At 51.4% G+C, this 24,735-nt stretch overlaps 1 protein-coding gene across 1 annotated transcript in view; it reads right to left on the bottom strand.

The window, feature by feature from the left end:
* The window catches only part of TNFRSF8 (TNF receptor superfamily member 8), a 77,153-nt gene extending 58,572 nt beyond the window's left edge, over positions 1-18,581 (bottom strand). Inside the window, exons 1-2 of the mRNA XM_040461613.1 lie at positions 18,435-18,581; positions 4,703-4,760 (exon numbers count right to left, since the gene is read on the bottom strand). Coding sequence (XP_040317547.1) covers positions 4,703-4,760; positions 18,435-18,497 — 121 coding nt within the window. The 5' untranslated portion in view covers positions 18,498-18,581. The remainder of the gene's footprint in view (positions 1-4,702; positions 4,761-18,434) is intronic.
* Positions 18,582-24,735: the final 6,154 nt, after the last annotated feature.

Genomic DNA, 24,735 nt, shown 5'->3' with positions numbered 1-24,735 from the left:
AAAGAAAGAAAGAAAGAAAGAAAGAAAGAAAGAAAGAAAGAAAGAAAAGGAAGCAAGAAAAGGAAGGAGGGAAGGAAGGAAGGAAGGAAAGAAGGAAGCAAGAAAGGGAGAAAAAAGGTTGAGAAAGGCTCCAAAGCTGTGGTGGTGATGCCAGAATTGGTCCCCACGTATCCCTTTTCCCTGATCTGCCTCCAGCCACATCCCCTCTGGCTCAGGGCCCGTCGCTGACTCCAGATGTTCTCAAAGTTTGTGCTAACATTCTCACACCGCCTCTCACCTCTGGCTCAGCATCAGGCAACCCGCCCCAGCTGCTCTCGCGCCAAAAACTCCCACGCTGAAAACTGCTCCATGCTGAGTCTGGGCCACCAGCTCCTCCACCTGCCCTCCCAGGCTTCCCCTGCACACCCCAGGCTTGGGCTGCAGCCAAATGTAAACTTCCCCATTCTTCAGCAACCCATCCTACTCCCCTCCAGACCTTTGCACATTCTGTGCCTCTGCCCAGAGCACACCCCGTCCCCGCCTTGGCCTGGCCTATCCCTGCTCATCCCCAGGACTCCTTTAGATGCCACCTCTTCCAGGAAGACCCCCTGAATGCTCTGATCAGGTCAGGTGCCCCGGGAGTGAGTTCCCATGGCTCCCAGCAACACCATCCCAGGTTCCTTTTTTTTAATGTTTTTTTTTAAATTTTTATTTATTTTTGAGAGAGAGAGAGAGAGAGAGAGAGAGAGAGAGAGGCAGAGAATCCCAAGCAGTCTCCATGCTGTTAGTGCAGAGCCCGACACGGGACTTGAACTCATGAATAGTGAGATCATGCCCTGAGCCAAAATCAAGAGTGAGACACTTAACTAACTGAGCCACCCAGGCACCCCATCACCATCCCGGGTTCTAACAGCCTGCTGCAGTAGACACATTTTGCAAGGGCTTACCACCCTTCTCAGAGAACTGCCCCCGGCCCACCTCTCCCCTGAGCTGTCGTCTAGAGCAGTCCTGGCCTGGGGGGACCAGAGCAGAGGTGGACATCCGGACTTATCTGCACCATCAGACCCTTCCTTCGTGGGCTCTGGAATTGAGGCTGAAAGATGTTTGCCAAGCGTCCCTTCAGGTGACTGAGGGAGAACAGACCAGGGAGGGGACTAAAGGCCCGCCAAGCTCGGCCAAGGGCCAGAGGGCCAGGGAGGCCTCCTCCCACTCCCCGCTGCTCACCGCCCTCGGAGAGACCCTCCGCTCCTGGGACAAGATGGGATATACTTGCCAGGCCCCAAGCAAGCCATGCTCTCTGCCTAACACCAGGCCTGGCTTCCCTTGTACCCCCACACCTGGGCAGGACTCGTACGTCTGCAGGGGAGATCCCTTCCTCTGGGAAGGGAGTCCGGGCACCAAGGGCAGATTGATCCAGGAAGTAGGGTCTAGAATAGGAAGGGGTTTGTAGCCCCCACATGGGGTCTTTGCTGATAGACTCTGCTGTCTCCTTCACTGATCTGCTCTGTCTTGGGGGTCAACACCAGCTAAGGGGGAAGAGCTCAGGTGTCTGAGTTAGCCGGCCACACTGGAGCCCCTGCTGCCTCCTTACTAGCATGGGACTGTAGGCAAATCTCTGAACCTCATCAAGTCCAAGTTTCCTCTCTGGGCTTCCTATCAGGGTTTCGGGGAGCTAATGTAGGTAAAGGGCTAGCCCTGTGGCTGGCATAGAGCACACTCCATCATCGGTAATGGTTGTCCTGGTTATGAATCAGTGAGTGAGCTCCCCGTCACTGGGGGTGTGTAAGCAGAGGGCTGGGGATCAGCTGTCGAGAATGCTACAAAGAGCATTTACAGGCTGGGCAAGAGGAGAGATTCAGTGACATCTAAATTTCTCAATCTCAAAAGGTCTCCCAGTTTCCTTCCTCCAGCAACTCACCCCCGGCCAACCTTGCCACACAGCTGAGCTAAGCGCTGATTGCAGAGGGCAGGCGAAATGTCAGAAATTTCCCCCAGAGACCCAGGCAGGGGTTTTTGTGGGTTTTTCTTTTTTCCTCTTGCTTGCCGGAAGCACAGAGTCAATAAAACTCCAGCAAAATGCCCCGCCCACCACACCTCGGCATTAGGTGCTCACCAACCCCCAGTCGCTGGGCCATGGAGAGGGAACATAGGGGGAGGGGAGTCCCCTTCTTCACAAGTCACAGCATCGAAGTGGAGGGAGCCGGGGACCCAGACATCACTCTGCCTCCACCCACTTCACCAGCAAGGCAGGGGTGAGGGCAGCTGGAGGGCATGGGAAGGAAGTGTCTTTCTTCCTACAGCTGGCATCATGGATCCTATGGAAAGTCACAGAGCCCTGTGGGCCACCCTGACTGCAGTTGTCCCCGGGGAGAAGCAGCGTGTGAGCGGCCACACAGCACCGGGCCAGTGAGGGAAGGCTTCATGGAGGAAGGGGTGTCAGGACTGCAGCAGGGGGAGGGGAAGGGGGCGGTGCAACAGGTGCAGACAGAAGACCCAGAGACTTGAAAGCACACAGTGCGTTCAGAGGACACCAAGCACAGCAGTTCTGGTAGAAAAGCCAAAGGAAAGAGGCCGGAAAGGGGACAAGTGACATCACGACAACAACAAGGAGCAATAAACAATTGTCAGGGGGACAAAAAGCAGAGCAGATGAAAGGGGGTGGGAGGAGCAGGGTGGCTCTGTGGCCTGATTGTGTCCCCCCGCCCCCCCCCCGCCAAATCCATGCGTTGATGGATCCTTATTCGGAGAGAGAGAGTCTTTAGGAGGTCATTAAGGTTAAATGAGGTCAGAAGTGGGGGCGCTCAATCGGTTAAGCGTCTGCCTTAAGGGTCGGGTCACAATCCTGCGGTTCACAGGTTCGAGCCCCGCTTCAGGCTCTCTGCTGTCAGCATGGAGAGCCCGCTTCGGATCCTCTGTCCCCCTTTTCTCTGCCCCTCCTCCGCTCACACCCTCTCTTTCTTTCAAAAATAAATGAACACTAAAAAACAAAAGAAAAATGAGATTATAATGGTGGAGCCCTGATCTGATAGGATTGGTGGCCTTATAAGGAAAGAAGAAAGATAGATCTCTCCTCTCTCTCTCTCTCTCTCTCTCTCTCTCTCTCTGTCCTCCAGGCATGACAAGGGGGCTGTCTGCAAGCCAAGAAGAGACTTCTCACCAGAAACCAAACCTTGCTGGAAACCTGGCCTTGGACTTTCTAACCTCCAGAACAGTGAGGAAACACCCGTCTGTTGTTGAAGCCCCCCGGTCCGTGATGTTCTGTTCTGGCGGACTGAGGTAGACGGGGACATGGATGGGGGGGGTGGGGGTGGCAGAAGGACTGGGGAAGGGGGTGGAGGAAACAGAAGGGGGAGGGGTGGGCAGGTAAGAGAGCGGCGAAGGGATGGGGGGGACGGGCAGGTATATGGGGGTGGGGCTGGCCAGTTAGGCACTGGAGTCCCAAGATCTAGCACAGGCACCCACCTGATACACGTACCTCAAAACCCATACTAAACCACAACATAAAAGTGAGAAAATCCAATAAACGTCTATTTCTTTTCCCCACCGTGACTACTCTGAATCATTTTTGGAAACCGAAAATATCAAATTCTTTCCCCAAATGCTTTTCACGGTCCTTTGGTGGCGCAGGGCTCGGCCTGTCCTCACGGCGGAGAAAAGAGGCTGCGTGCAGGTCTCCGGACGGACGGACTGAGGTTCCCGCCCGGCTCGGGCCACTTACCCTCCGTGACTTTGTGCATCGTGGCCTGTCGCCACCCTCCAGACAGCAATGCTGGGAGGCTTAGAGGATGGGCAGGTGGCCCCCCACCCATCCTGAAGGTCACTCACCCCCACTGCCAGTGGCCTGTGGGCCTCTGAGCATGAGGCAGTTCTCGTGAACCAGGCACGTACAGCCCTCACAGCCTCCGCTGCCAGAACTCATATCTTCCCCCCTCAAGACTCTGCCACCAGAGGTCAGAGACCATAGTTCAGCTCTATCTCACGCCCCGCCCCACGAAGGCCCCTGGATGTGCCTTGGGAACTTGCGATAACAACCACAGCGCCTGGCGGTGCCTCCCGACCCTGTTCTGCTGGCTCGAGTCTTTGGGCCTAAGCATCACCCGCAGAGTGGGGATGGGCAGGCTGATGATCTACTCAGAGCCGATCACTGTGCTGAGGGAGGGGGAGCCTTCCAGAAATGTGCTCTGAGCAGGGAGCCTGGTTCCAGAGAGATCTACAGTTCAGGGGGCCCGGGGGATAAACACACATTCTGGGCTGAAAAACATGAGGACCACAAAGGGCTTCTAGGCCCAGAAATGAGGGGCGGCCAGGGGGTGTCGAGAGCCCAGGCTCTGGGGTCACGGAACCCTGGGCTCCAGCCCCGGCCAGCTCCACCATTCCCCAGCTCTGCGACCTTGGGCCAGTTACCTTATCTTATAGCACCCCTAACAGCCTCGTCTGCAAAGTAGGAATGATAAAGGATGCTTGTGGGGATCTTATGAGGTCATGCAATGCATGTGAAGGTCTCAGGCCAGTGCATGCATTGTATAAGTGCATAAGGGGCAGCTAGTAACTAAAAACAAAAACTCAGAGGGCTGGCCTTCAGGAACCTATAGCCAACAGGGCAATGTGGGCTCCCATCTTGCCACTCGCCAATTCCCCCTGGAATTTTATAACTTGAGGACAAAAATCCCCCCTTGTCCCCAGCACCCCCACTCACCCACGGGGCAGCAGTAACAGCACCTACCGGCAGTTTTGTGATGGTGGCCAGGGTCTCCAGCATAGACGTCCCTCGGAACTCGATCCTGGAGGACGGGATAAATTGGTGAGACCGGGCCGGTCCCAGACACGCATCCTCTCTCCTGCCCCTCAGGTCCCAGGAGGCCTGGTCTCCACTCATTGTCAAGGCCAGGCCTGAGACACAGCCTCAGGTTTTAGAAGGCAATCGGGACAGAAATAACCGATTTCACATCTGCCTCAAATGCACCCCAGCTGGGGGGGCAGGTGATGGCAACTCCAGCCTTCCATAACTCAGCCCCAAACCTGGGGTCTCCCCTGACTCGCTCTTCTCATGCTCACATTCAACCCAGCAGCAAACTCTCTCCCTCTCTCTCTCTCTCTCTCTCTGCCTCTTTGGACCAATGTCCTCACCTCCTCCACCTGGTCCCAGTCCCCATCCGCTCTCCCCAGCATTAATTAATTCAGTTGCCTCCTACCTGGCCTCTGGCATGGACCCAGCAATACAGATTTCTAGGAAATTTGTTTTTTGAAGTCTCACACGCTTACACAGAAACGTGCACAGACCTCAGATGCATACCCACTGAATTTTTACAGTGTGCACACGTCTTGCAGTCAGCACCCAGATCAAGCCACAGGACATGGGCAACACCCAGCACCCTCCCTCAGGCCTCTCCCATGCACTACACACAAAAGGTGCCCGCTAACCCAGCTCCTACGCCATTGATTTGTTTGGTCACCTTTGGAGCTTGACGTAGGATAGAATCATTTCTGTTCTCTTGCAACTGGCTTCTTTAACTCAACATCATATTGTGAGACTCACCCACATTGTTGCAGATGGCGGCCATTCATTCAGGTTCATTGCTCTGTAGTACTACACGCACAATGTACTGATCCATTCTATTCTTGATGGCCCTTGGGGTTGTTTCCACTTTTGATTGTTATGAAAAATTCCACGAGGAGCATTCCTATACATGTATCTTGGTGCACAAATGTATGCATTTCTATTGGATATATACGTAGGGGGCAGAATTGCTGGGTTGTAATGTATGCTCAGCCTTGATAGACTCTTCATACGGTTTCCCAAACTGGACCGACACTTCACTATAGTTTAGAAGTGTTGCAGTCACTCTACATTCTTGTCAACATTTGGTATTACCGTTGGGCCACCAGGGTGGCTTGGTCGGTTAAGCGTCCGACTCTTGATTTCGGCTCAGGTCATGATCTCGAGGTTCTTGAGTTCGAGCCCCACATGGGGCTCTGCACTGACAGTGTGGAGCTTACTTGGGATTCTCTCTCCTTCACTCTGCCCCTCTCTCCTCGCACTCTCTCTCTCTCCTCTCAAAAATAAATAAACATTAAAAAATTAGATTGTCGGGCGCCTGGGTGGCTCAGTCGGTTAAGCGTCCGACTTCGGCTCAGGTCATGATCTCACGGTCCGTGAGTTCGAGCCCCACGTCGGGCTCTGTGCTGACCGCTCAGAGCCCGGAGCCTGTTTCAGATTCTGTGTCTCCCTCTCTCTCTGACCCTCCCCCATTCATGCTCTGTCTCTCTCTGTCTCAAAAATAAATAAACGTTAAAAAAATTAAAAAAAAAATTAGATTGTCTGACCTTTCTCACTGATGGGTGGGAAATCTTTATATACTCTGAATACAGGCCCTTTGGTATTGGGAAATATCTTCTCCCAATTCTATGGCTTGCCTTTCAATTTCTTAAGGGAGAGTTTTGATGAACAAAAGTTCTTAGTTTTGTTTTTTGATCTTTTTAAGATTTTTATTTTTAAGTAATCTCTACACCCAGGGCACTGGGTGGCTCAGTGGGTTAAGCATCTGACTTCGGCTCAGGTCATGATCTCATGGTTCATGAGTTCGAGCCCCACATCAGGCTCTCTGCTGTCAGTGCAGAACCTGCTTTGGATCCTCTGTCTCCTCTCTCTCTGCCCCTCCCCTGCTCATGCGTGCTCTCTCTCGCTCTCTCTCCCAAAAATAAATAAACATTAAAAAAATTTTAAGTAATCTCTACACCCAGAGTGGGGCTCAAACTCACAACTCTGAGATCGAGTCACCGCCCCCAGAAGTTCTTAGTTTTAATGAGGAACAATTTATCAGTCTTTTCTTTCACGGTTAATGTCCTATGTAAGAAATACTTGCCAGCCCGCTGTCATACAGATGCTCTCCCACATTATCCACTAGATGCTATCGCTTAACCTGCCATACATAGGTTTCATTTTGGCGCATGGTGTGAAGTAGAGGTCAAGACTCGCTTTTTTCTGGAACACACATTTTTAACAAGTTCCCCATAGGTTTCCAGGGCTCTTTGAAAGTTAAGCCCCTTTGTTAGAGGGGGCCCAAGAGAGGAAATTCTCTGCTGACATCCTGGGGGAGGAACTTTGTCCTGGTAGAATGAAAGCAGGGCAGAAACCAGGTTTCTAGACTTCAGGAAGGGAGGCGGGAGGGAGAGGGGAGAGGGAAGGAGGGAGCTGTGTCCCACCTCTGTATCTGCAGCCTCCCAGATGGTGCCTGCCATCTGGCCTGATGGATGAGGATGAAAGGGCTTTCTTGGATTGGGGCGGCGGGGGGAGCAGAAGCCACAGGGGGAGAGGCCTGGCTGGCCTCAGGGCTTCCCTACTCTCTTGTCCAGCCAAGGGAACAGTGAGAACTAAGAAATATTTCCTTTGTGGTCAGAGAGCAGGAGGAGGCCAGCGTGGCAGGACAGTGGACACACGGAGCATCGATTACATTTTCCTTGTTTCTTTTTTTTGCACATCTGAAACGTCGCCAGGTACATGGGAAATAACAAATATAACGTGACGTTTGTGCAACACTAGTCACATGGCACTTGTGTGCCTCCTTTCTCATTTAATCCAGAGCCCCAGGCCTTGAGGACCCTCTCTTCACCCACCCACACCCAGCCTCCTCCCTCCAGCAGGATCCCATTCTTCTCAAGGAGAGCGGGGAGCTCCTGGGAGCCTCTCTAGGAAGAGAGACCTGCCAGGACAACCCCGGTCTGACCCACAGCATTTCACCCAGTGAGCCTGGAAGCCTACAGGTGGGGTGGAGTCGGGTGCGAGGGTTCAGGCCTGCTAGGCCTGCTGAGTGTGGGGAAAATTCTGGGTCTCTGGCCTGGGTTTTCCCCTCCTGGCTGCCTGCTCATCTCATTGATAACTATGGACTCTGGAGGAGATGTAGGTCCAGCCCCTGCTCTGTTTCCAGGGTCTGGGGGGGACAGCTGAAGGGAGCCTGAATTCTTCTTCTTCACTTCCTGCCAATCCTGGGTCAGTGGAAGGGAATAGGGAACCCATGGTATTGCATATCACTGCCCCCCTACTCCCAGTCACCCATCATCACCCCATGTTACAGATGGGGACACTGCAGCTCAGAGAGGTGCAGTCACCCACCCGAGGTCACACAGCAACTAAACGCACAGATGATATTTGAGCTTCACCATATCCCCAGTTCTCTTCCCCTCTCTGGCCCACAGGCTACCCATCTATAAAAGAAAAACAGTCTACTGTGCTGAGAAGGATATCCTGCCACATCCGTGGTCTTTCTAACAAAACTCCATAATCTGAATCAAATCATGAGGATACGTCAGATAAACCCAAACTGAGGGACTTTCTATAAAACAACTGGCCTGGACTCTTTGCATGAAAGACAAAGAAGAGTTGTGGAATGTTCCAGAATAGGGAGACTAATGAGACATGGTGGCTGAATGCAATGTCTGCATTGGATTCTGAATCTGGGTGGGGCTATGAAGGAGAATATTGAGATTGCTGATGACATTTGAATACGTACTTTGTATCTGATTCTGTCCTATCAGTGTTGAAAGCCTGAATCTTATAACCTGCTTATCTAAGAGGTATCCTTGTTGTAGAAGAACCTGCTGAAATATTTAGGGGTAAAAATTCAAAATGTCTGCAACGAACTTGCTAATGGTTTAGCAAAAGAAAATGGAAATAGGAAGAAGGAGGAGGAGGAGGAGGCGAAGGAAGAGAGGAAGAGGAAAAGGAAGGAGAAGAGGAAGAGGAGGAGGAGGAGGAGGAGGAGGAGGAGGAGGAGGAGGAGGAGGAGGAGGAGGAGGAGGAGGAGGAGGAGGAGGAGCGTACAAAACCACACGTGTCAATAATAGGTGCCCGGGAAACAGATGGCAACAATTTTCAGCGATAAACCTGTGTAAATCCATGGCTGCCGCCGCCAGGGGGCGCTGCCGTCTCGCGGTCCACAAGGTCGGTGGGACCTCAGCCAGGATGCGGTGAGAGAAGTCGAGGTCGTGGTGGCGGGGTTCCCTTGGGAGGCTTACGGGGAAAGGGGCATAGGCGGAGCCCAGGTAGGGGCACAGCTCAGGGCCAGCCCCCAGCATCCACCGCAGATGCCCCAGGCAGCTGTGGCTGGCCGTCTCTGGCAGAGACACTAGGGGAATTTTCTTGCCTATGATGTCATGACTCTGCAAGTGCCCAGAAAATGGGGCCAGTGCGGTGCACACGTGTGGTAGAAGTAACAGCAGTAATTGAACCCAGCAGCCCTTGTGAGACCCTCCTACCGTGAAAACTAGTCTCAGAGAGGAGAACGAGCTGCCCAAGGCGGTACCTTGTGGCAGGGCAGGATCTGGGTCCAGGTCAGCTGACTCCAGACACTCCATGAGTACATCCAGTGCCCACAGAGCACAGAGAGCCGACGGGGCCCCCAAACAGCCTCTAGGAGCTGTCTCTCCAGTAGGGGAGACAACCGCACCTTCCCAGGGTATACCCAGCTCATAAACTAGAGAGAGCTGGCATCTGGGGTCCTGGGCTTCACCTCGGCAACACTGTGATCTCCCAAAGCTTGCACAGCCCTCACCTCTGGGCCTGCTCGTCACTCTCCTCCTCCCGCCATCTCCCCACCTGCCCCCATGTCCCCTGTTGCCCTGCACCACTGCCCATTCACACAGGTCATTTACCTCAGCACAACGCAGCCCCGAGAAGGCTGACCCTCCGAATACTGGGGCCCCAACAATCCCCGCCGGCCATGGGCCCAGACCCCGGATGGCCCATCAGTTCCTGCCGCCCCTGGGGAACCGGCCCTGGCCTTGGAAGAGAGGGGGCGTCAGAAAGGGGAGAGTGGGAGGGGGAAGCCCGGGGACTGGAAGGGGGGCTTTTGGGTGGGGTTCCCCAGCAGGGTGGAGGCAGAGCGAGGTGTCCACAGGGTAACGAGCTGTGCAACCCGAGGCCTGTGGCGGCCCGACCTTGGAGGCATCAAGATAAAAAGAGGGTGGCCCGAAACCTTCCCATTTCTAAACCTGCCTATTTTCAGGCTGGTTTGGTTTTCCCTGCAAAACCTGGTAAATTTCACTTTCAAAAAGCCCCACCTGGTTTCAGCCGCAGAGGGGAACAGGAGGGGAGTCTCACCTGCAGGGACCAAGCTGGAGACTGGAGGGGGGGAGGCGGTTGGAGGAGTCAGGTCAAATGCAAAATACCCAAAGGGGTCAGAGCCAGGGAGAGCTGGGGGGTGCACCCCACCCCCACCCCCACCCCAGGGGACCCCCACCTCTATTACTCAAGGTGAGGTGCCTGGGCCAGGAGCACTGGCACCCCTCGGCAGCTCGCTAAAAACGCAGAACCCCAAGCCCCACCGACTACCAGGTGGGGAAACTGAGGCACGGCGAGATTAAGAAATTCGCCTAAAATCACACAGCTGGGCAACGTTAGAGCCAGGATTTGGCCCGAATCATCCTGCGCAGGCTCTTATCCACAACGCTCTGTTACTGGTCCTGCCTGCTTAACCTCCAGTGCTACCCTCAAATTCACCAGCGCCTCCTCACCACCCCCCAAGGGTGTCCAAGGCCCTCCTCACATCAACCTCGTTCCCCATGCCCCACTCACAGTGCAGAGGCCAGAGGGATCTTTTCGAAACGCAGACCTGGTGTCCTCCTTCCACCTTGCTGAAAGACACTCGGAAGGGTTCCGACTCAACTGTGAGTGAAGCCCATAGTGTGGACAATGGCCCAGGAGCCCCAGCTGGCCTGTGCATCCCTTGACTGCCCCATTCCCCTTGCCCAGCACACCCCCACCCATCCTTCTGACCTCACTCATGCATTGCCGCATCCTCGGGGAACCCCTCCCCCCCCCCCGCTTTACATCCCCATTCAGGTCAGGTCTCAGCAGGCTAAATCAAGGTGCGGGCAGGACTGCATCCTTGCTGGAGGCTATGGGGGAGAACCCATTTCCTTGTGGTGAAGACTGAGGCCCCATCTCTTTGCTGCCCATCAACAAAGGGCATCTTATAGAGACCGCTGTGTTCCCTGGACTGCACTGCTTGACTCCTCCAACTCCGCCAGCCCCCTTCCCCCTTCTGCAAAGCCCATACTGCTGGGGCAGATCCTTCCTTCCCATCTCCCTCTTCTTCCACATCACCCTTCCCTGACACAGCCAGGGAAGATTCTGCTTTAAAAAAAAAATTTTTTTTTAATGTTTACTTATTTTTGAGACACAGTGTGAGCGGGGGAGGAACAGAGAGAGAGGGAGACACAGAATCTGAAGCAGGCTCCAGGCTCCGGGCTGTCCGCACAGAGCCCGACACAGGGTCCGAACTCACTGAACCGCGAGATCGTGACCTGAGCCGAAGTCAGACGCTTAACCAACTGAGCCACCCGGGCGCCGCAGGAAGATTCTTTTAAGGATGCATGTGAGGACAGTGGGACCACTTGGATAATCCAGGCTAATCTCCCCGCCTCAAGGTCTGGACTCTTAATCACATGTACAAAGTCTCCTTTTTCCATAAGGTTCCAGGGGTCATGATGCAGACATTTTAAGGGACTATAATTCTGCTGATAAAAGTCCTGCTTGTAAGTAACCACGAGGCTATTCTGCCACCAGACTGGGTTTTGTCTTCTCCTAGTCCTGGGGGCTTCTGAGCCCCACTGTCCACCCACAGGGCAGACTGGAGCTCCAGGCCAAGAGCCCAGCTAAAATTGAAGTCGTGCTCCTGCCCAACCTTCCACACATGTACAGACATGAAGTCTGTCCCTGCGCACGGGCCACATCCCTTGCAGCTCCCACACCTGTGTGCGGGTCTACACACAGGCCTCCAGGTTGTTGAGGGGGGAGGGTGCATGGCTGTGTGTGGCCTGGCCCCGTGGCAGAGAGAAGGCTCAAAGGCAGTAAGACACAGATACAGCCACAGAGGAGGCAGTCTGGCACCCCTGGCAGGAGGGAACACGAGGAATAGGTGAGCACCTTTTCTGAGATGGACTTGACAAGAATAGGAGCCATTCTCCCGGAGAATCTTCCCGGTGAGGCAGAAGAAGAGGAGAGGGGGCCGTGGTCGGCCGAACAATGCCCCTCCAAAGGCATCCCCGTCCTGATCCCCAGAACCTAGAACTAGGTCACCTTATGTGGTAGAGGGGAGTTGAGGTTGCTAATCAGTGACCTTGACATGGGGAGATGGTCCTGGATTATCCGGGTGAGTACAGCGCCATCACAAGTGTCCTTGAAAGGGCAGAAGGGTCAGAATCCGAGAAAGCTGGGACGTGGCGGGGTCAGAGAGCCTGCGCCTCCAGCAGCTGGAAAAGGAAGGGGGTGGGTTTTGTCCTGGAGCCTCCAGAGAGGAAGGCAGGCCTGCCCACACCTTGATTCCAGCCGGGTGACGTTTGGGATTTAAGAACCACAGATAACCCTTTGTGTTGTTCTGAGCCCCTAAATGGTAATGACAGCCACAACAGGGAGCCAAACCAGGGCCCCAGCCAAAAAGGCAAAGAATAAAGCCGAGTACCCCACCCCCCCGCCACCGAGTCCCCCCTGCCACCAAGCATTCCTCGAAGGCCCAGCAGGAATCAGGCGCTGGGTTAGGTGTTAGGGGCCACACGAAAGCCAGTCCCAGATGCTTCCAGCTCACGAACGCAGCTCCCACGACGAGCACACGGGAGACACTAAACAGCAATCTCTGGAGAGAATGACTGTGGGAGAAGCTCAGAGACAAGATCAGAAGAGCACACGGATGACCAAACCAAAGCAGAACGATGCAAGTGTCACACGGTAAGGAGGGGAAAAAACTAGCCCAGGGTAGTCGCGCAGGCTTCTTGGACGAGGAGCACTTCCCTGTTCTTGAAGGAGGGTGAGATCTTGACAGGAGGAAACGTCAAGCCAAGGAGCATCCCTGGCAGGAAGCCCTGCAGAAGTGAAGGACGCGGAAGCAGGAAAGAACAGAGCCATGGCGGGCGGAGGGGGGTGGGGGGCTCAGCAGTTTGCAGAAGGAGAAAAGGCTCAGGACTCAGGGCCACACAGTCTGCACTTTCTCATCATTTCCCACACACCGTTCCATCCAATGCCAATACTACCCGATGTCCAAGCGTGGCCAGCAAAACCAAACTACAACCCACCACCCAGCCACTGGATTCCACTGGAGAGGTTTGCGTTTTAAATCGTAGGGCCTTTAATGGGCCTGCTTGCTCTCTAACTCGCCACGGAAAAGCTTGGGGAGAGAGACACAAATGGTTTCCCACCCTGAGTTGGCCATAAAACCCTCTCTTCATGCAACTCCTATTCATTCTCTGAAAGTGACTTTGGGAAATGTTGCCTTTGGCCATGGGGAGCCACTTAAGGTTACAGAGCCACTCATAGGTGAGGAAACGGATGGGATGGAGGCCACGAAGTCAACCTTGTCAGGGTCTGGCCTGGAGTTCAAAATCTGCGACTCCTCACTTCTCACCGAAGCCCCTCCCCCTCCCCTAGAGAAACCCGGGGCCGGCTGCCTGAGCCAACTGTTTGGATTACAGTCATCCCGAAAGTTCTGGGGCTGCAGCAAGTCCTTGGGGCTCACACTCAGCTATACCTCAGATGGGATAAAATCTGCCAGCCCTGGACCACCAGTCTCAGCGGCAGCCACCGAGGGACACCAGCAGCTGCCAGGGAAAGTTTAATGGCATTAAAGAAGTACCCAATGGGGCGCCTGGGTGGCTCAGTCGGTTAGGCGTCCGACTTCAGCTCGGGTCACGATCTCGCGGTCCGCAGGTTCGAGCCCCGCGTCGGGCTCTGGGCTGATGGCTCGGAGCCTGGAGCCTGCTTCCGATTCTGTGTCTCCCTCTCTCTCTGCCCCTCCCCCGTTCATGCTCTGTCTCTCTCTGTCTCAAAAATAAATAAACGTTAAAAAAAAAAAAAAAGAAGTACCCAGTGGTACTTGGGCTTTTGCCCTCCGAGGTGCCTTGAGTTCCTCCCCCAGCTAGAGGGGCCGGCTTGCTTCCTCGACCACTTCCATCCCAGCCTGCACGAGAGGGAAGCCAGGTTCCCAGCCTCCCCAAGACCCAACTCTTGGCCTCCCTCTTCTGACACAGCAGCGGTGGACACACACATTCTGAGCAGGAAGGCAAAGATTTGGTTTAGGGGTTTCATGGTCCTGGGCGATTGGAACCTTTTCAGCAAAGCGTGCACTCCCCCGGTGCAGGAAGCATGTCAGGCATGTAGCTTTTGGAGGCTCAGAGACCTTGCGTGGAAGTTAATGATGGAGCTTCCGAGCGCCGGGCCCGCACACATACCCTCGCTGACGTGCTGTTCCACCCGGCCCTTGGTGAGGACGTTGGCACCATCCACGGTACACAGCTTCTTGTCACTCACTCTACAGCCTGGCCGTCTCATCTCCCCCACTCCAAAAGCTGTCCCCCACCAACCCAGGTGGAGGAGAGGGCAGGCCCTTTGTGGGATCCCGCTGGTGGGGGACAGAGTTCTACATAGCGCCGGTCACTCTCCTCCGTGTCCCTCTTCTCACCAGTCCTTGCCTGGTCCACCTTCATCCTGCATTCACCATACCTAGCATACAACAGGAGCTTAATAATGGCTTACCTTTACACAGCACTCAGCACATGCCAGGCACAGAGCAGCTTTATGATTTTATGAATGAATGAATGAATGAATGAATGAATGAATGAAGTATTCAGATGCATGTCCCTGAAGACTGAAGAAGTCAATAAGCAATTGAACTGGGTGACATATAAAAGTCCCTTCCCACCAGCGAGGCCACTGAGGATGCCAGCAGTTTTCAACCAGAGGCAGTAAAGATTTGGGACTGAAATCTTCCTACCTCCACCCCAAGGGCCCCTTGGGGGAGGTGGCAGGAGAGAGAGAGAGAGAGAGAGAGAGATGTTGGAGAACTGTCTCGCTTAAGGTGCCTTTTTTGACATTCTCTCCCTAGGGTCTGGCACGGTGGTCCTGTTCAACCCCTGACCAGTCCTGGGACTGTGGACAAGGCCCTCCTCTGCCTCGGAGCCTCTCCTTCTTTGGGAAATGGGGACCATGACCCCAGACAGACCATGAGGTCACGCCGGCCCCGGCTGGCCTAACCTACCTATCTGTGCCAAGGACCCCCAAGTTTCCGGGGCTCCCCAGGCCCTGACACACACATCCCTCAGCCCCGTTTTCCTTCTGATGATGTTCCCGAGGTGAAAGCGGTGTTGAGAAAGGTGTATTTGAGCTTAAGGATGAATCACAATCAACTCAAGAAACAAGTCTAGGTCAGATATGAGTGAGAGCACAGTCAGAAACTTACAGTAAACGCTGCCCTTCTTCCAGCACTGACTGCTCTCAAGCTGACTAATGGCCCCTCTCAAACCCCACTGTGCTCTCCTGGCTGCCCCAGCCTCTCTCTGAGGGAGGGGAGGCCCTGAGTAAGACCAACCCAAAGCTCCCCGCTGACCGCTCTTCACATCCGGCACCCCCTGCCCTCCAGGTCCCTTCCTCCTGGTGCATAAACTGCCCGTTTGAGCGGCCCCGGAAAAGTCCCCTTTCCCAAACAAAACCGGAAACTCTCTCCTCTCCATCTGCCGGTACCTAAAACCCACTGATCAGCACTCCACTCCACGGGGTCACCAGCCCAGCTCTGGAAAGCCTGGTGAGAAGAGAGACACACAGAGCTTATCAGCCACGCCAGCAAACAAGAACCGTGCCCAGCGGGAGCCTCAAAGGTCTACATCTGGCTGGAGGGAAAAGGAGGTGGAACGGGAGGGAGTGGGTGTGGGAGGGAGTTGTGTTGTAACTTCAGCGCTGGAAGCCCAGGATGGGAATGTGAAGGCTGCAAGAGCTCGTGGAAAGACCCTGGGCGTCCCTGCGTGGCCGCCAGCACCGGGGTGCGAAGGATGGAGGCTGAAGGGGAGGGGGAGGCATTAGGGCAATGAATTCTTCTCCAGAGTCACATCAGAGCAATCGTGGGTCACATTACAAAAACCACTCTTGGGGAGACTATGGTATCAGGCATCAGAAGCCAAATCTCTTTCTCAGAAGGTGACACACAGCAAGAAAGCATTCTCATCTCGGGCGTCAACCACAAAATGATGGAGTCTCAAATCAGACGGTGAGAAAAAAGATTTAAAATGCAACCCCTGACTTGGGATTTTTTTTTTTTTTTTTTTTTTTTTAAGCAATGAATTCCTAGGGGCGCCTGGGTGGCTCAGTGGGTTAAGCGTCCGACTTCAGCTCAGGTCATGATCTCACAGTTTGTGGGTTCGAGCCCCATGTTGGGCTCTGTGCTGACAGCTCGGAGCCTGGAGCCTGCTTCGGATTCTTTGTCTCCCTCTCTCTCTGCCCCTCCCCAACGAACGTTCTGTCTCTCTCTTTCTCAAAAATGAATAAAAAAATTTAAAAAAAAATAATGAATTCCTAAAACTTTACTGGGACAGCAGAGGCAGAAGAAAGCTTGGTTGAGTCGAAGGGTGTCCCAGGAGGAGCTGGCAGCCCCCACCCCCACAGGGAGCCCGATTCCTGCCAAGAAATGACCCAGTGTCTTAGCCCACGACAGTCACTCAGTCTCTCTAGTAGGCGGGAAATGCAAATTAAGACAACAAGGATATGGCCCTTTTCACCGGTCACGTTGACAAAAATAAAAACTCTGATAAGATCAAAGGTCGGTTAGGATGTGGGGAAGTCGATACTCATGTACTACTGGTCGGGGGTAAATTGTCCAGCCACCTTGGAAGGCAATTCAGTGGCGTCTTGTAATCTGAATGCGTTTTCACCCAGCAACCTCTACATTCTCTTCTCAGCTTCTTCTCTGGGAAAGCAGCATACGCGTTCCCAGAAGCATCCATACGGGGCTGTGGGGCTATACGTTGCAATAGCAAACAAACAAAAAACAGTGGGAGGAACCTCATCACCCACCCATCGGGGACATAAACAAGTAAAACAATGGAACCCCCCATTTGGTAGAACAGTAGACAGCATTTTAAAGGATAAACAGGGGCTCGCTGAGGCAGTATCCCCAAGACCTACTGCAGACAGTAACAGCCAAATGAAGGATGGTACACACTGCGGAGGACATGGAAAACCCCACCTACTTCTACAACACTAATAAAATATGGACACGCGTTTATCAAGGTCGGCCAAGGAAACATCAGGGCCATAACGGCAGTTACACCTCCAAAGGAATCAAGAAGAGGTGAGGTCCAAAGATTTAGCTTTATCTGTACTTTCTGCACTGAGGATATATTCATATATCCCTGTGTCATTAAATGCATCCTTTTTTGTTTTTCATCTAAACAGGGGTTTCTCGCTATAGAAAGGAAGCACAGGAGTTCCAGCCACCAAACACTAGCAAAGCCCCCAAGTCCTGCCTCACGTTCCTTCTTTCCCTTTATCTCCCCAAGACTTTGGCACCCCAAACTCACACCCTCCCCCAGGTCACCAGCAGAGGACTTGAAGGGCCGGGAGGGTTCTCTAGCCAGGGCATCAGCTGTCCCCTCTGCCCTCTGTTGGGGGGTGGTCTCATACAGTCCCATTGAAGCCTGGGGCGGGGTGGGAGGCATTTGCTGGCCCCCCTTTCTACCTAAACTCTTCCTCCTCCTGCCCGAAGCCCACCCCTCTACCCTCTTCCCCTGCTCCCGGCTCCCGAGGTTGGGATGAATAGGACTGACCTCCACACTGGAGGGACCCTTCCTATAGGATTAAAGGGGGTGGGCCTGCCCCTCCCTCAGTAGACTGCTGTTCCCACTTTGTACCAAGATTGGGCGGGCCCTCACCAACACCTACTGTGTTCCACCCGGGTATTATGGTCAGCCACAGGCCTGTCTCTCCTCTTCAGACCCGCCGCTTGGGCGCTGGCATGGTAGACCACCTCTGGTTAACCTGAGCTCTCTCCCCACCCCATGCCGAGCTCAGTGCTGGCCACTGGTAAGTGCACAGTTTTCCTAAAGTAGTCCCCACATTTGCTTCGGGGGTTTTCCTACCACAGGCGTCAGCCCCACCACTGACCTTTCTCCAGGGGCGGACACCTACCACGTGCTCCAGGGCAAGGAGTCCAGACAGGGGTGGTGGGGGGGGATACTAAGTCTGGCCTGTCTAGCACCCTCACCCCTGCCTCGCACTCACACTCCACTCCCCCAAGCCAACCGTTTTAGGGACCAGGGGCAAGTAGCAGGGAGAGCCCCAACACCGACTTCTTCTGGTCATGGAGGCCCCAGCTGGCCTGCCCAGGACCCCCACCCACAAACAGCCTACCTCCTGCAGGCAGCCCCCCACCGCTCAGTTGAAGCGGACGGAATGAATAATCCCAGCATTCCGCCCCCCGGGCGGGGAGAGGAGGGGCCCCCATCAGCCGGCCCACCTCCCCGCCTGTGAATACTTGCACATTGCGGCCCCCCCTCCTTGTCACCTGTGCCCCCTCACCCCAGCTGGGAGCTAATGAGGGGAGGAGACTCCCTGGCCTCCCCCGCCCCCCACGCTGCCCACGCTCCCAGGGGCTCTGGGCAGTGGCGGCAAAGAGGGGACTCCGGACCACCGGGCCGCTTACCTGCGGGAAGGCTCCCAGCACCCCCAGGAGCAGCAGTCCCAGCACAGCGCGGAGGGGGCGCATCCCGGCGGGCGGAAGGCTGAGCTGGCCAGGGAGGTGCCCACCCAGGCGGCCTGGGAAGCGCGCTGCGCCCACGTGCGGTGCAGGGGCCCCGGAGCCGCACCTGCGTGGACCTCGGGCGCCAGCCCACTTCCCCCGGCGCACCCCGCTGGCACCAGCCACAGCTGCAAAGTCACTTCAAAAGTGACTGCTTTCTCCGACCGTTCTGCCTTAGCTCTTAACTTCCTCCAGCATCCCGAGGTGTACCCCGAACTGTTTCCAGGAACGCTACCGGCAGCAAAGTAAGCGCGGACAAACACGTGCAGAGATGACTCAGGACCAGCCAGGCTCGCCTCGGGCTGTTTGAAAGACCTGCCGCTATTGGACAGAAGGCGTGGTCCCCCAGCTCCAGGGAGTTTGCTGCCTGGCCCAGCGGGGCTGAGGGGCCGGGAAGGCAGCTCCCCCAGGGGGATGTGGTTTTGGAGGGGGGGGGGGGGGGCGTCCTTAGCGGAGGGCCGAGAGAGAATTCTTGAGACGTCTTTGATGCCAAAAGGTGATCTTCTTGGGGACAGGACCTTGGGCAGAAACAGCCGCCCCGGGGATTGCGAGGAGTGAGTGATGATAAACTTGGGAGCTGGGGGCGGGAAAGGCAGGGGCAGGTTTCCAAAAGGACTTTCTTACGCTTGAAGAAGACTCACAGGATCCCTGAGACCTAGCTAAGGCCGTTTTTCCCTCTAGCAAAGCATCTACCTTAAGACCAGAGGAAGTTCCTGGAGGAATGTTTTACTCTGTCTGCCTCAAGTATTTGTCAATGGGCTGCAGGTTAGAAGGAAATTTAATTTTAACTGCTATTTCCTTCGGCCTTTGTTCCCCACATCATTGTCCCCAGAACCATTTTGACCCTTAATTTAAGGTCGCTGAGGGTGGAAGGTCTTTCTTTTCTTCTGTAACTTCTTCCTGCTGAATAGGGGTGGTGTGCTGTCCCAACCTATAGGTAAACAATGGTCAGGTGGGGAATTAAAATACATAATATATTTTATATATATATACACACATATATATAGTATATATATTATATATTGATATTTATATATATTATATATAATATATATTAATTCCCCACCTGACCATTATATATAATTATATAATTATATATAATATATATAATTATTATGTATATATAATTATATAATTATATATAATATATATAATTATTATGTATTAATTCCCCACCTGACCATTATATATATAATTATATATATTAATTCCCCACCTGACCATTATATATATAAACATATATATAATTATATATATGTATTAATTCCCCACCTGACCATTATATATACAATATATATAATTATCATATATATTAATTCCCCACCTGACCATTATGTATATATAATTATAAATATATATAATTATTATATATATGCATTAATTCCCCACCTGACCATGATATATATATAATTATATATATAACTATAAATATATATTATTATTATATATGTATTAATTCTCCACCTGACCATTTTATATATATTTATATATGAGTTACCAAAGGCAGAGGCAGCCAATCCAAGGGGGACAACATGTATATGAACCTCATTCAGTAGAAAGGAACATCTGTCAGCTGGAAGTTATGGCTGCGAAGGAATCTTGGCACCAGGCAGAGAGACACGGGAAAAGACAACAAAATGTGGTTAATGTCACTGTGAGAAGAAGCCCAATAAAAATGGCCTTTGACGGTTAATCAGAATTTTCCTCCAGTTCTTCATCGTCGCTTGAAGAGAAATTGGAGGTCACCCACAGGTTCACAGGAATAAGAAAGCGTGTTAGCTGGCGTGCTAGATTCCTGTGGGGAAGGAACAGGTTTAATTCCTGATATGTGAGCCCATGAGGAACGTCCTACTTTTACTGCAGTGGGAGTATATAATAGGACCTGGCGGGGGCCCTTCCATTTTGGAGCTAAATCCCCTGCTTTATTAGACTTTCAATCCGTGAGATAAACCAGATTATATGGGGTGGGTTTCTAGCACTATCAGCTCGGGTTCAGGAAGGATATGGACGGTATATTTATTTAGAAACGTATGAATTAACCTGGCCTCAAGGGAATAACTTAATAAAGCATTATATGTCTACGGTGAGAAAAAGCTTTTTGGAAGAAGTTTGGAAACCTTGGTTTGGAGAGTCATAGCCAAATATCTGAGGAAATCAGAAGAATTCAGGATCTATTCATTTAGCAAACAAGTCTAATTTTAACAGACGTGGCCTAATTATTTACATAAACTAAGCAAGAATAGTGATTGAGCATATAGATCTTTTAAAGTTTGCTTTGCTGGAACTTTTTCAAAAGGCGTGTCTAGATTGAGCGTTTAGTGGCCTCTCCAAGGCCAGACACCAAGCCAAGTACTTGCCATGAGACTCGCCTGCAATACCTGTAGATTTGGGGGAATTCGTCTTCACAAGGTCCCCAAGATATCCTGAGGTTCCTGCACCTGCAAGGAAGTGACAGTCTTTACTCAAATGGGAAGGCTGCTGGGAACTCTGTAAGCAAGGTGTCAGACCAACATTTCCAAGGGGCTTTATGGCTTTATGCATCATAAAGTCGATCCTAGTTCCTTAAAACTGTCTACTCATATCTGAGTCTATGCATGTCGCTCTCAAATATGACGTTCCAGGGGTGCCTGGGTGGCTCAGCTGGTTAAGCGACCAACTTCGGCTCAGGTCATGATCTCACGGTTCGTGAGTTCGAGCCCCCGAGACGGGCTCTGTGCGGACAGCTCAGAGCCTGGAGCCTGCTTCAGATTCTGTGTCTCCCTCTCTCTCTCTGCCCCTCCCCCGCTGGTTCTCTGTCTCTGTCTCTCAAAAATAAATAAAAATAATTTAAAACACTAAAAAAAAAACCAAAAAGATAAGATTGCAAAAGGACTTGTATATGCTAGAGGACTCCAAAGACACTGGAGGTATAGCTGTTGTCAGGCTAAGGTTGTTTTTCCCTCCAGCAAAGCATGAACATTAAGGCAGGAGGGAGTTCCCGGAGAAATGTCATACTCCCCCGCCTCAAGTATTTGTCAGTGGACTGCAGGTTACAAGGAAATTGAATTTTATCTGCCATTTCCTTCTTGCCTTTATTCCCCACATCTCTATGGAGGGGACCGTGATGTTAGGGCTCCAGGAAGCTGAATCTATGGGTCTCTGGAGGTTAGGCTATTGATAAAATTGCAGACATTTATAAACTGATGGAGACTCATATCCTGCATGACTGTGATCTCTATCAGTAAACCATTTGTTTTTCTCCTTTTTTAGCTTTGAAGCAGCCAGGAATGCCCTGGGGAATGTCACATGTATCCCACCAAAGCCGGGAAGGCATTTGTGGATTATCAACTTGCCTTACGCTCCTTGGTCATTACTAAGTCTTGTTTAGTTTGAAAGCAGCTTTTTTTTTTTGAACATATATTTATTTAAAAAAAATGTTTTTGGGGCGCCTGGGTGGCGCAGTCGGTTAAGCGTCCGACTTCAGCCAGGTCACGATCTCGCGGTCCCTGAGTTCGAGCCCCGCATCAGGCTCTGGGCTGATGGCTCAGAGCCTGGAGCCTGTTTCCGATTCTGTGTCTCCCTCTCTCTCTGCTCCTCCCCCGTTCATGCTCTGTCTCTCTCTCTGTCCCAAAAATAAATAAACGTTGAAAAAAAAATTTTTTTTTTTAAAAAAATGTTTTTAATGTGTATTTATTTTTTAGAGAAAGAGAGCATGAGTGGGGGAGGAAGGGGGACAGAGGATCTGAAGTGGGCTCGGTGCTGACAGCAGAGAGCCTGATGTGGGGCTCGAACTCACTAGGTCATGACCTGAGCCTAAGTAGGATGCTTAACTGACTGAGACACCCAGGCACCCCGAAATGTGTATGTATTTTTGAGAGAGAGAGAGAGAGAGAGAGCACAAGGGCAGGGCAGAGAGAGAGGGGGACAGAGGATCCAAAGTGGGCTCCGTGCTGATAGCAGAGAGCCCGACACGGGGCTTTCATCTCGCAAACTGCGAGATCATGATTTGAGCCAAAATCAAGAGTCGGATGCTTAACAGACTGAGCACCCAGACTGCCTGAATGCAGCTTTTTAGTTCTAGAAATTCTTAACCTATTTCAGTTTTATGATTTTAAAGATGTCAAATACATGTATTTGTCCTAAAGGTCCTTTTTATTTTTTTTAAGTTGATTTATTCAAAAGAGAGAGAGAGGGAGCACAGGGGAAGGACAGAGAGAGAGAGAGAGAGAGAGAGAGAGAGAGAATCCCAAGCAGGCTCTGTGCTGTCAGCACAGAGCCCAACTCAGGGCTTGAATTCATGAACCGTGAGATCCTGACCTGAGCCTAAACCAAGAGTCAGACACTTAACCGACTGAGCCACACAGGTGCCCCCTAAAAGTCCTTTTTATAAATCTCCTTAAAGATGAAACTAGTTTTTTTGTAAGAGAATCAGAACAATTAACTATTAATGACAAAATGTCAGGAATGGACATTGTTAATCTGATATGAGAGTTCATTCTGATGCAGTTGACAAGGAAATCCATTTATTTCTGTAACACAAAACACTTCGATAATCACAATATCACATGACAATCTTATAACCAAAACATATTAAGACCTTGTGAATTGCATATTATCTCTAGAATAGTTATAGCATTTACCCAAACATAACCTACAACTTACTATTATATGACTTATCATTTGTTTGACAGTGCTCCCGGAGTAACTTAACATACCAAATAAAAACATCTACTTGGTCAAAAAGACTTCATTTACAACTTAAATCTTGAGAAGTTTGTTAAAAACTTAGAAAGCTACGGGGCATCTGGGTGGCTCAGTCGGTTAAGCATCCGACTTCAGCTCAGGTCATGATCTCGCTGTTCCAGCCCCCATTGGACTCTGTGCTGACAGCTCAGATCCTGGAGCCTGTTTGGATTCTGTGTCTCTCTCTCTCTCTCTCTCTCTCTCTGCCCCTCCCCCACTCACACTCGGTCTCTCTCTCTCTCTCTCTCTCTCAAAAATAAATAAACATTAAAAATTAAAAAAAAAAAAAAAACTTAGAAAGCTATAAAGGACTTCCTAAAGTGGATTAGAGGATCAGAGATCATTACAAAACTTAATTATTTATTTAACCAAGGTGACAATAAAAGAATTCCAAAAGCAAATATGTAGGATTATACAGTTGCTAGGAAAACTTAGCTCTGGGGTACCTGGGTGACTTGGTTAAGCTTCTGACTCTTGATTTCAGCTCAGGTCATGATCTCATGGTTTGTGAGTTTGAACCCCAAGAGGGGTTCTGCACTGACACTGTGGAGCCTGCTTGGGATTCTCTCCTGTCTTTCTGCCTCTGCTTCTCTCTGTCTCTCTCAAAATAAGTAAATAAACGTTAAAAACAAAACAAAAAAAACCCACTGAGCTCCTTTTACATTGAGAGGTTTTAACTTTAAGTAATCAAAGACCTGATAAAGAAAGAGCATAGAAATTAGTTTTCCAGGAAGACAAAAGAGAAAAATCCTTTTTTTTTTTTAATTTGGAGTTGCTTCCTTAATTTCCATCTAATTACAATTAGCAGCACTTTTAACGCTTGCAAACTTTAGTCTCCAGTGAAAACTAAGCAGTAACCCATTATGAATGGTTTGTTATGCCAGAATTCTTTAGATGGCAAATTTATGAATACATTTAAGCACAAAGGTTTACTGGGGCAACTGGGTGGCTCAGTCCATTGGGTGTCCAACTCTTGATTTCAACTCAGGTCATGATCTCACGGTTCAAGAGATCAAGCCCTGAGTCTGACTCTGTGCTGACAGTGCAGAGCCTGCTTGGGATTCTCTCTCTCCCTCTCTCTGTTTTTCTCTGCCCCTTCCCCACCTTCTATCTATCAAAATAAATAAATAAACAAAAAAATGTTTACCATCAGACCCAAGTATCCTTAGCTTCTCTGCAATAAGAAGAAACCAAAAACACACATCTATGTTCAGAAATCAATGCTTCAGTGCCCAGCCTATTTGGAAAAGACCCAGATGTCCAATGGATTTAATCCCATTTACCATGCAAAGCTTTGAAGTTTCAAGTTACCCAAGACTTTGAAAGCTGTCTTAACAATTACCCACGAAAACTTTGACACAGAATTAACCATCATTTTAAGTCAACTTTTTGCTAACAAATTGCAACAGAGACAATTATCTTATTCGACCTTCAATAAACGTAGCTAGAATACATTCTCATGTTGAATGCTGATAACTCTAAA

Source organism: Herpailurus yagouaroundi, unplaced genomic scaffold, assembly GCF_014898765.1.
Source record: "Herpailurus yagouaroundi ecotype Mexico unplaced genomic scaffold, PumYag 77, whole genome shotgun sequence".
Classification (NCBI taxonomy): domain Eukaryota; kingdom Metazoa; phylum Chordata; class Mammalia; order Carnivora; family Felidae; genus Herpailurus; species Herpailurus yagouaroundi.
Note: the sequence above shows the minus strand (reverse complement) of the source record. Positions and strands in the feature narration are given on the sequence as shown.